The following is an 11,355-nucleotide window of genomic DNA, read 5'->3' on the forward strand; positions in this document are numbered from 1 at the left end:
GGGCATGCAACAAAGGGTGGGTGTTCGAGGTAGTGGAGGAACATGATTGGCTAGACCTTATGCCGGGCCTCACACCGAAGGAAGTGTGGACGGGAAAGCTGCCCGGTTGGCACCAAGGTTAAGATCTCTTATGGGTAAAGCAACACACCTCTGCAGAGTGTAAAGAACCGTGACCTATCACTCCTTGTTCCGGGATATGGAACTGCGAACGCTGCCGGAAAGGAGCTCCATGAAGTTCTAGTAAACCGGTGAAGGCTGACGGACATAGTTCTTCTGAATAAAAGCAACCTTTTGAAGAAATGGTTATGAAAACCTGCATTGGTATTAGACTTTCTGGTCTAATGCTGTAGTTAGTGCATTAAACACCTCTTTCCTATAATGAACTTGTTGAGTACGCTCGTACTCATCCCACTCTTAAATCCCCTGCTTAGATATGGAGGCCACGAAGGAGGATCTACAGTGCAACTCGAAGACCGAGGAAATCAACAACTACTTAAAGGGACATGAACCTGTCAGAGGAGTCAAACACCACATCCAACAAGGAGACAACCTAGATTAGCAATAGAAGGAACTAGCTTCCTAAACTTAGCTCCTATTTAGCTTGAATCTATTCGTAGCCTCTGTAGCTAGTTAAATACTCTTCAAATAGAGTTCGTGTTAGGATTAGACTACGAGTCGTTCTCCTGGAGTTTATTTGCAGTTTTACCTCATTGTAAAGTAGGAGGCTGTGCTGATCTTTTGTAACAGAGTCTGTATGTAATTCTATAGACATGCCTTGGACCCGCATATGTTTCTGTTGTACCACTCTGAGCGATATAATACTAGTGGAATGGTGTTTCATTGGTGTTATATCAGACTTGCATACCACACCATGCAGTGGTATGCCGGGTCACCACAGTGTCCTCCCAAAATCTAACAGTCCTACCATTTCCAATTTTCCATTTATAACCAAATTTAACAGCTCTAGATGCCCACATCATACACTTCCAGAAGACAGAGGGATTTATGTCTTGGCAACAAAAGATATTAGGATTTCTAGTATTATATTTAGCATCTACTATCTTTTTTCCAGAAACTACCTTCCTCATATATGTATCTTTTAATCCAAGAGCCAACTAGACAAATATTTAAATCCTGGAGGTTTGGTATACCAAGCCCCCCATATTCCTTCCTCATACAGATAGAAGGCCAATTAGCTAAGTGTATTTTCTTATTGGGAGCGGCTAGGAAACAGTCGACTGAGATATCGACGCGTACAACATGCAATATCTCAGCCGTAGCGTACCAACATGCAGCGACTACAGCAGTATGTCTACCCGGCCATGTCTAGCTAGCTTCCTACATGTACCTTGAACAGCATGTCGTACAGAACTTTTAATATGGACTGAGCTAACTAGTAATAGTTTGGATTCCACTTAGCTTAGTACTGGAATTTCACGGAAAATTAAAATTAAAACATGCTTTAGACAAATGTCCACAATTTAATTGAAAAGGTGACACTGATCTAAAATCGAAGAGCTTTCTATGTCTCAGTTCGACTGAGAATTTCTTAAGTCGTAATCATCCACAAAATAATGATTCAGTTGCACTTTTGTGTTAGAAAAGTGCAACTAGGCCGAGTTGTATTTTTCTTTAAAATGCAGTTGCACTTTTCTTAGGTGATTGAGACTTAAGAAAATCTTAGTCGATCGAGACATTAACCCAAAAAATTACAAGCAAAAATATGAAAACCAAAAAGAATATGCTAGTTGCACATTTCTTGAGAAAAAGTGTAACTCATATAAAAAAAATCGGTTGCTAGTTATACATTGCTGAAGAAAAGTGCAACTCACATAAAAAACTTCTAGTTGCACATTTCTTTAGAAAAATGTAACTCGTATCAATAACCATTTGCTAGTTGCACATTTCTTAAGAAAAAGGGTAACTCAAAATGGAAAACCAGATGGATTTGCACATTTCTTTAAAAAGTGCAACTCACATCAAATATAGGTTGTTAGTTGCATATTTCTTTTAAAAAATTGCAACTCATATCGAAAATCAAATGCTAGTTATACATTGCTGGAGAAAAGTGACACTCATATAAAAAACTTCTAGATGTACATTTATTTAGAAAAGTGTAACTCATATCAATGACTAGTCGCTAGTTGCACGTTTCTCGCGAAAAGTGCAACCCATATTGAAACATGATAGAGTTTCACATTTATTTTGAATAAATGCAACTCATATCGAATATAGCTTGCTAGTTGCATTTTTCTTATAAAAAAGTGCAACTTGTAGTTTTTTGCTAGTTGCACATTTCTTCTCTATCAAGAAAAACACATGTTGATAAATAGTCTTGAAAAAATAAAAGCACGACTCGTGGTGTCACAAGATAAAAATAGAAAAAATACTAGTTGTACTTTGGTTTAAAAAAATGCAAATGTGGAAGTGCAATCTATTTAAATGACAAAAATATTACCAATATAAATAACAAACCAAAGAAAATAGATATAAAGCATGGTGGCACTAAGGTGCAACCACGGAAATGAAAAATAAGAAGTATACAAATAATGAGAAAGAAGGCAAAACAAAAAAATCAGAACAAATGTCCTCTAGTTTGCTTTTTGTACTAAATGGAGACAGATCAGCATACAGTATGCGACCGTAATTATGTTGTAGCGCGGAGAGTGGCTGTCCTAGTGGTTGTGTTTCCGCACCGTGAGACCAAAGGTTGTGGTTTCGACTCCGCCCGCCTAGCTCTAATCTGTATTTTTTTGATTCCGTCCATAGTTTGCACGAATCTTAAAGATGATCCAATGGTTCTCAAGGTCGACTGAGACATAAGGAAATCTCAGTTGCCTGAGACTTAGTAAATCCGTTTCTTATTTCCATCTACATCATCCCACATACAATTAGCAATCTGATTATTGATAAGATCTATGGCCCACTTGGGGAACTTAAAAAAGGAAAGCATGTATACAGGGATGCTAGACAAGACAGTTTGAATGAGGATTCTTTTTGCCTCCAAAGACAACAATTTCCCTCTCCATCCTGCCATTCTACTAAGTAAACTATCAACCAAAGGTTGCAGATCTTCTCTTTTAAGCTTACTAAAGTGTAGAAGGAGTCCTAAATATTTAACACGAAACTTCCCAGCCACACATTGAAAGATATCTAGGAAAGGAGCAAGTTCATCCTCTTCCATGTTAATAGCCATCAGTTCACTTTTATGATAATTGATTTTCATCTCTGATACTTGTTCAAAACAAGTAAGAGTCCATTTAAGATTTATGGTATTTCTTTCATTTTTTTTGTAGGAAGAGTAATGTGTCATCTGCATACTGCAGACTAATCACTCCCTCGGGGACTAAGTGTGGACATAATCCTGTGATCATGCCACAAGATGCGCCCTTATTATCATTTTGGAAAAGACAACAACCACAAAATTAAAAAGGGGAGGAGCAAAAGGATCCCCTTGCCTTAAACCTTTACCAGTGAGGAAAAAATCTCCCTCAACATCATTTACCTTAACCCCAACAGAGCCCCTTGGGTAATCTGTTTAATCATAGAGATAATTTTCTTCCCAAAACCTGTAAGATGTAGAATTTCATAAAGAAAGTCTAAATTTACTCTATCATATGCCTTTTCATAATCTATTTTGAAGACTATGCCTTTCTCTTTTTTCCTATGCACTTCATGAATGATCTCGTGGGCTGAAGATTTTGCTGCTTCTTTTAGTATTATTTTGCTGCTTTCAATGGAACATGTCGCATACTCGTCTATTCTATAGTAAAGCCACAGGAACACAGCCATATTCATCATGGCCCATGAATCCACATTGAAAGCACCTGGAGAGTGGCCCGTTGTCTCGTGCACCGGAACCTCGTGTGCACTATTTTATTAGGTAGCATTCTGTTACAATTTGTCCACGCAAACAAAAACAAAATGAATCACACTGAAACTTGGTGAAACGGTGAGGCACAAATCTTAAAACAGAAAATCGGCGACACAAACATGCATGGGATTCCCGTGCAAGGGATAAAAGCATTTCTCAGAAGACCAGCACCTGCTTGCCTTGGCCCTCCAGGTGACGTGAGTGGTGAGTCTGTAAGCGGCAATCATATGGTAAAGCCACATGAACGCGTAAAAGTTCATTCAGCTTCTCCCCCTCTTTTTCCAGCATCAGAAGCACTCCTAGAGTTCTTCGTCTTCCCATGCAGTCAGTCTACTGCTCTTGTACGGTAGATCATATATACGCACATTGTTGTTGGACTTGGCTTCAGGATCTACTCATTTTCCTGAAGAACTGATCGTTTCTTGTAATGTCATGGAGTCCTTGAGTAGTTGAGTGCAAGCAAACGCGGCACATCTGTGTGCAAGCCGCGTATATAACTTTGATTGTTTCTTGTTACAAATATCAAAAAAGGTTGACCAATATTTCTGAAGTTATTCACAGGGCATTTCCTCGAAGCAACCTATATTTCTGAAGAAGGAAAAAAACAAATAAAAGACGATGTTGCGTCTGCCCATTCTTGCAACCAAAGCAGCAACCGGTTCATTATTAGTCGGAAATCCGCAAGCAACTATTGAACTGAAAACGAACGCTCATTAGTGAAACAGTTTGGCAGGGATCACACACAAACTTAAGCAAATCCCATGTCATCATCATATACCAAGATTTGCACACTATCAAAAAGAGAAATGTGCAAGTTGAAGACGAACACAAGAGAACGGAGGAGAGAAGTGCACAGCCTGGCGACGAAGATGATCAGCAAGGGATCCATGGACTTGGTGCTGGTCCCTTGCGGGCTTGCGATCATGGTCGGCTACCACCTCCTCCTCCTCTACCGGATCCTTCGCCACCCGCACACCACGGCCATCGGCTACGAGAACCACAACAAGCTCGCCTGGGTCCAGCGCATGGCGCAGGTGCTTGTTGCTTATCAGTTCCTGTTTCTTCTCTTCAGCTTACGCATGGGAGTAATCGCTGGTTCTCGTGGCTGATCGCGTTTTCGATCATGCAGGCGACGGCGCCGGAGGAGACGGCCCTGGCGCTGAGCGTGATCTCCGACAACATCTCGGCGTCCACGACGCTGGCGTCGCTGTGCATCGCGTTGGGCTCACTGATCGGCGCGTGGGTGAGCAGCGGCAGCGCGCCGGAGGCGGCGCTCACGAGCACGGCGGCGGTGAAGTTCACGGCGCTGCTCCTCTGCTTTCTGGCCTCCTTCACCTGCTTCATCCAGTCCGCGGGCCACTACGTGCACGCGAGCTTCCTGATGAGCGCGCTGCAGGGCGGGCCGGACGCGCCGCCGGCGAGCCACGCGCAGCGCGCGGTGATCCGGGGCGGCAACTTCTGGGCTCTGGGGCTCCGGGCGCTCTACTTCGCCACGGCGCTGCTCATGTGGGTCTTCGGCCCCGTGGCCATGCTCGTCTGCTCCGTGCTCACGGTGGCCGTGCTGTGCATGCTCGACACCAGCTCCATGCCGCTGCACCGCCACCAATACCTCCCTCGGTCCACGGCCCGATGCAGGGCTGCGAGCGAGCGAAGCCACAGCCTCGGCGCGTTGTTTTAGCAGGCGTACTATCTTCATTGACAGTGGAGACAATTGCTCGTGCATGATGTTGGAATATTGTTTTTCTCTTACTGTAGTAAAATGAGTGCTGAGCTATCTTGACAAATTTCTGGATTGTAGAAAAATAAATGGATATATTTCTCGATGCTTCACACGCCTATGATTTTCCTCAGTTAATGGAAGAGGTAGTTTTCAGAGTCAAAATCAAGATCATGTAAACTTCAGAAAAAAACTGACACTTCGAATTTCTCCAGTGTCAAAGTATTGCTTCCATAAGACGAAAACGCAAGGGAGTGCAAAGAATGGAACTAGGCTACAGACAACCTCATTACCTCAGTACGATCATGGGACAAAAATCATTCCCAAACGATTTAAATGTTCAGAAAATTTGTTGAAACAGTTCAGTTAGGTTGGTCATGCTGTGACGGGTCACTACATTTCACTGTTCCGAATTTTACAGTCACAGATAGACCTCATCAACGTATCCATCCCACCCAACAACACCCACTTAAAAAAGTGCTACTCCCTCCGATCCATAATCACTGTCGGGAATTTAGTTTAAATTTGGACTAAATTGAACTGAAGTTCCGAAACTTATTATGGATCAGAGAGAGTATCATCTTGGTTATATTAGCATTACTCAACACAATAAATCATTGAAATAATGGAGGTAGCGATAATAAATAGTCCAAGGAAAATGTACGGATGGGTCAAAAATAAATCTTTAATCACAAGCTGTAGCAATTCTGTAAGGCTGAGATATGTAAAATTGTATCACAGCTGCGAACAAAAAATCTAGCTCGTTTTGGAAACCTTCCATCTAAGTAGTTTGCATACACAGACAAGCAAATATGATGCTAGTGAAAACAGTACACAATACCCAGCGGGAAAGCAAAATACATGAAATGGGGTCATCTCATGTTCAGTTTGCTATTTAAGATAATTAATGTTTTGATGTCACGTGTAAATAAGAGCATTTCAGCTAACTATAATGTTCAGAAAGAACAATATAAGTACTTCTAAAGAGCCACCACACTGCCAAATGCAGCCTAAAGAAGCAGCATAATCAATACTACAGACCTAAAATGGTAGCATATGAGAACATATAAGGTGATAAGAAAACATGGATCTTTAACGCAATTTCTGTACATCTGGGGAAAATACACAATATAACGGTATAACCATGTAAACCTCATACTGGCTACCAGTTACAGATGACATTTACCAAGTAGAACATAACCTATTGTGATACAGAAGATACAGTACCATCTCTGAGGGCTATATAGTATACAACCTTCCCAATCTGGGGTTAAATCTTGATATCTAAATGAATTTCTTGGTGCACCAATATAATCTTCTCACAAACATCCAGGTTAGGTGGCAAAAATGAAGTCCATACTTGAAGTTCCCATCATATAATCAGGTGAGCATATGGTCCCTCTTCACGAGCAAAACGAATTTAGGATGAACAGCACCCTGCCTTCTTCACAGCAGAGACATCATCCTTGCCACCGACATTGATGGTTTGCCCTCTTGGCGGAGCAGCAGGGTCATCACCTATGTCGAGGGCCTTCTTACTGACCACACGATAGATCTGAGTTAGAACCTCAGTGAAGGCGTTCTCAACATTCATGGCCTCCAACGCAGATGTTTCCATAAAGTAGGTGCTTTCCCTCTCAGCGAAGGCCTTGGCATCCTCCACTGATACAGCCCTAAGGTGGCGCAAATCAGCCTTGTTGCCGACAAGCATGATAACAATGTTTGCGTCTGTGTGATCCCGGAGCTCCTTCAACCACCTCTCCACATTCTCAAAGGTCACATGGCGTGTCACATCATACACGACAAGCGCGCCAACAGCCCCTCGATAGTACGCACTTGTAATTGCCCGATATCTGCAGAGGAAGATAAGAGCACATGTTAAGATCATGCTGCAGCAACTGAAATATTGAGGACTGATGTAGGAATTGTGCTGATGAAACTAGAGATTGACCGAGAGAAGACTGAGTAAGCTATGTTAGGACATGTTAGACAACACATTCTCAATAGAACCCCTAAATCAGATTGTCAAACACATGTGGCCCGCCGTGCCATCCCAAGTGCTAATATTTGTCAGGAAATGATACAAGAATAATTCGGTAAACACCATCTGACTAATCCGTGCATGAACAGAGGAATATGCTTCGTACTCCAGCATGGTGCTGTTTGGGCAACAATTAGAGGAATTTAATACTTGATCTATAGCTGGTTACAGGTAGCGTTTAATTTAGAGCCAGATTCGCAAACACAAGGTGCACGTATGCCTCTTACAGTTACAGATATTGCAGCCTGCACTATAATGTTTTTTAAATACAATGTCAGGTGGACGATAGGATTTAAGTAGAACCAGCTCACATATCTATACATCATTGTCAATATGACAGAACAAACAACACGTATTCCAATAGCGATTTCACAGAGGATCTGCTGACAGCGATGGTTTGAATTAACTTAGATTATTGACCAACACAATATAAAATATTTTATTCGTCGAAACAGAACACAAAGCAACCCTCTGACTAACATTCAGGGTGAATAAAAATCCAGTACTCTACAGAACAACACGCATAATGAAGGTTTCCCTGTTTAGGACCGCCGTGATGACTCATGAGAAGAAGAACAATGCTCCATGAGGGCAAAGTAAAATACTATAGCATTCTTAACATGATACTTCGTCATTTCGCTATTGATCGTGATTATCCTAGAACAAGCCTATACAATGGATTAAGAGCTACAACAAGCCATTAATTATTTACCGAAACCGACCGAATTTCCTGGAGAAACGGCAAGCTATATGAAACGGAAATACTGGTACGGCGGTGAAAGCGGGAAGGAAAGCAAGCGATAGAGGAGAGCAAGAGCAAAGGCGTTAGTTACCTCTCCTGCCCCGCGGTGTCCCAGATCTGCGCCTTGACGACCTTGTCGTCGACCCTGATGCTCCTGGTTGCGAACTCGACCCCGATGGTGGACTTTGACTCGAGGCTGAACTCGTTGCGCGTGAAGCGGGAGAGCAGGTTGGATTTGCCGACCCCGGAGTCGCCGATGAGCACGACCTTGAAGAGGTAGTCGTAGTCGTCCTCCGCCCTGTACGCCATCGATCGTGGTGCGTGTTCCCCCGACCCGAACCGGCGACGACCGCCTTCCTTCCTGGCGGTAGGCGGGTGGGGAGGGGAGGGGAGGGGAGGCCGCAGCAGCAGCGCTTGTTCCGGGCCGCGGCGGTGGGAGAGGCCGAGGGGGAGGCGCGCGCGGTGGGTGGCGTATAAGAGAGGGGTGGAGGAGGAGAGGTGGGGAGAACGTTGAGGAGAGGGAGCGCACGCAAAATAGAAAACACACAAACTGAAACAGGACACGGGTGCGCTGCCCTTTCGTCTTCAGGTTGTTGTTGGTTCGTTGAATCCCCCGCTGGCTGACGGCCGTTTTGCTGCTGTTTTTCTCTAACCAACACATGAGGATGTTCCACCACTGCACATGACTCCTCCTCGGCTTGTGTCAGATATATAATTCCATCGTCCATGCCTGGGCAGCTGGGATCGTGCAGGCGAGCACGGCGGTGTTGTTTCTGTGTCGACAATGATAATACCCACTCCCGTTAGTAAGAGCAACTCTAGCACATCCCATAAATGCATCGGAATTGTAAATAAGTTGCTCGTTTTCAGTTGTTATTGGAAAACTCACGCAGATCATATCTCGTAAACTCGTCCGAACCGGGGTATATTTTAAAGGGGTCCGAGAAACCCCTTTAATGTTTTACGAGGGACATATATTTTCCCTCCTCCTTTCCCACCGTCGATCTCCGGCGCCACCAGCGGTGGAATTACAGGAAAATGGTGCAGGGTGCACAACCTTTCCGGATACAAGACAAGGCAAAAAATTCAAACCAACAGTACACTAAATTGTAAAATAGGCAACGACTTGAGCACATACCCTTCACATGAAGAAAAAGTCAATGAAATTTTATTAGAACATAGAGACATGGATGGAGCTGACAAACAAAGTAATACTAATAAAATGGAGAGTCCATTGACATTCGATAATACTGGTTAACTACAGTAAAATGGGAAACCAAAGTTGACATTGACTAATAAAATATGGTGCTGCCAGCATGGCTTCCTTCACAAAAAAAAATACAGTATGTCCCAATAACCTACAAAAAGGACAAATATGGAAAATCTTCAGCAAGAACTATAGATTGTACATGTAAAATGAGAAAATTGATTTACTCAAGTGGATATGTTACCTTTTAGAGCTCTCAATTTCATGAAGCAATCAACAACTCCATCATTAGTGACTTTCTTCATTTCTTCATTCTCCACATAGCAAATAAGGTTATCCCTCAAAATACCATCATTGAGGCAATTGCGCAAATATGTTTTCACAATCGTCATTGCCAAAAAAACATCTCTCAACTATGGCCGTGGCAACAGGCAATACTAGTACAAGCTTCAATAGCTGGTAAACCAAAGGATGGCATAAATGCTTTCTTGTTTTAACCAATATATGGGAAAGCCCAACAACTATTTGTATATTGAAGAATCGTAGAGTTTTGCCGAACTCATCGAATTCTCCGAATTAAAATCATGGAATGAGTCTCTTGGACTTAAAGATGTGTACCAAACAAGCATTCTAGAAGTTGTGTCATTGAAGCGACCATCAAGCTCTTGAAAACTAGCCAATCAAAAACGTCATTGAAACAATCCACCTGAAAATGGTGTTTGTTGGTAATTTTAGTTCTTTGGCATTTGTTCTTTGGGTTAACATAGGTTTCCATTTCCAACTTTTAAGATCACATTTATCACAAAATGCAAACACTTCATCGAGGAGAGGTCCTCATTCGTGGCCTCTAAGCTGAACTAAATGGCTTCTTGTTGATTTCAGGATTTCATTGCATTCACTATGTCTTGATTTACACTCGAGTGATTGTGACAAGATGTTTGTTACTATAAAAATAGTCAACATGAGCTGCAAATAGAACACAAAATCAGATGACTGAAAGTACAGTAAAAATCCCAATGCTTGATCTCTATTTGTTATGTCTGTGTCCTCCTCTTACACAAATTTTAACACTTCGATAATTGTTGGGAACAAGTCGACCAAGCTTTTAAGTGCTTTCTCCATGAGTTACATAGTAAGAAGCTGGATGGACTCCTTTTTAAAATTGATTTTGAAAAGGCATATGATAAGGTGAAGTGGCCTTTCCTCCAGCAGGTACTTCGGATGAAGGGGTTTGATAAGATTTGGTGCGATCGTATTAGAAGTTTAGTTGAAAGGGGAAGTGTGAGAATTAAGGTTAACGATGATATTGGCCATAATTTTCACACTCGTAAGGGATTAAGACAAGGAGACCCGTTATCAGCTATTCTCTTTCATATTGTTGCGGATATGCTGGCCATTTTGATAGCTCGGGCCAAAGAGGAGGGTCAAGTTGGAAGTCTTATTCCACATTTAGTCGAGGGTGGGGTATTGATGGCGTGTATTTCACACGTTCGTTGGGCAACCCCAAGAGGAAGGTATGATGAGCACAGCAGCAAGTTTTCCCTCAGAAAGAAACCAAGGTTTATCGAACCAGGAGGAGCCAAGAAGCACGTTGAAGGTTGATGGCGGCGGGATGTAGTGCGGCGCAACACCGGAGATTCCGGCGCCAACGTGGAACCCGCACAACACAACCAAAGTACTTTGCCCCAACGAAACGAATGAGGTTGTCAATCTCACCGGCTTGCTCGTAACAAAGGATTAACCGTATTGTGTGGAAGATGATTGTTTGCGAGAG

General features: G+C 42.6%; 2 protein-coding genes across 2 annotated transcripts; one reads left to right on the plus strand and one right to left on the minus strand.

Annotated features, from left to right (window-relative positions):
• Positions 1 to 4,680: 4,680 nt before the first annotated feature.
• On the plus strand, positions 4,681 to 5,552 carry LOC124697013. Its single transcript, XM_047229657.1, has 2 exons — positions 4,681 to 4,908; positions 5,004 to 5,552. Exons 1-2 carry the CDS (start codon positions 4,681 to 4,683, stop codon positions 5,550 to 5,552), a joined length of 777 nt encoding a protein of 258 aa, XP_047085613.1.
• A 1,400-nt stretch (positions 5,553 to 6,952) lies between these two features.
• On the minus strand, positions 6,953 to 8,746 carry LOC124700014 (ras-related protein RABA1f). Its single transcript, XM_047232216.1, has 2 exons — positions 8,466 to 8,746; positions 6,953 to 7,444 (listed from the first exon to the last, which is right to left on the minus strand). Exons 1-2 carry the CDS (start codon positions 8,681 to 8,683, stop codon positions 7,012 to 7,014), a joined length of 651 nt encoding a protein of 216 aa, XP_047088172.1. The 5' UTR covers positions 8,684 to 8,746; the 3' UTR covers positions 6,953 to 7,011.
• Positions 8,747 to 11,355: the final 2,609 nt, after the last annotated feature.

This window comes from Lolium rigidum, chromosome 3 (assembly GCF_022539505.1).
Source record: "Lolium rigidum isolate FL_2022 chromosome 3, APGP_CSIRO_Lrig_0.1, whole genome shotgun sequence".
In the NCBI taxonomy this organism is placed as follows: Eukaryota; Viridiplantae; Streptophyta; class Magnoliopsida; order Poales; family Poaceae; genus Lolium; species Lolium rigidum.

Excerpts from the sequence above, each read along its gene's own strand:
- LOC124697013 (XM_047229657.1), top strand. The coding sequence starts at position 4,681 with ATGTGCAAGTTGAAGACGAACACAAGAGAACGGAGGAGAGAAGTGCAC. Across the intron at positions 4,909-5,003 it reads GGGTCCAGCGCATGGCGCAG|GCGACGGCGCCGGAGGAGAC; the intron begins GTGCTTGTTGCT and ends TCGATCATGCAG.
- LOC124700014 (XM_047232216.1), bottom strand. The coding sequence starts at position 8,683 with ATGGCGTACAGGGCGGAGGACGACTACGACTACCTCTTCAAGGTCGTG. Across the intron at positions 7,445-8,465 it reads GACACCGCGGGGCAGGAGAG|ATATCGGGCAATTACAAGTG; the intron begins GTAACTAACGCC and ends CTTCCTCTGCAG.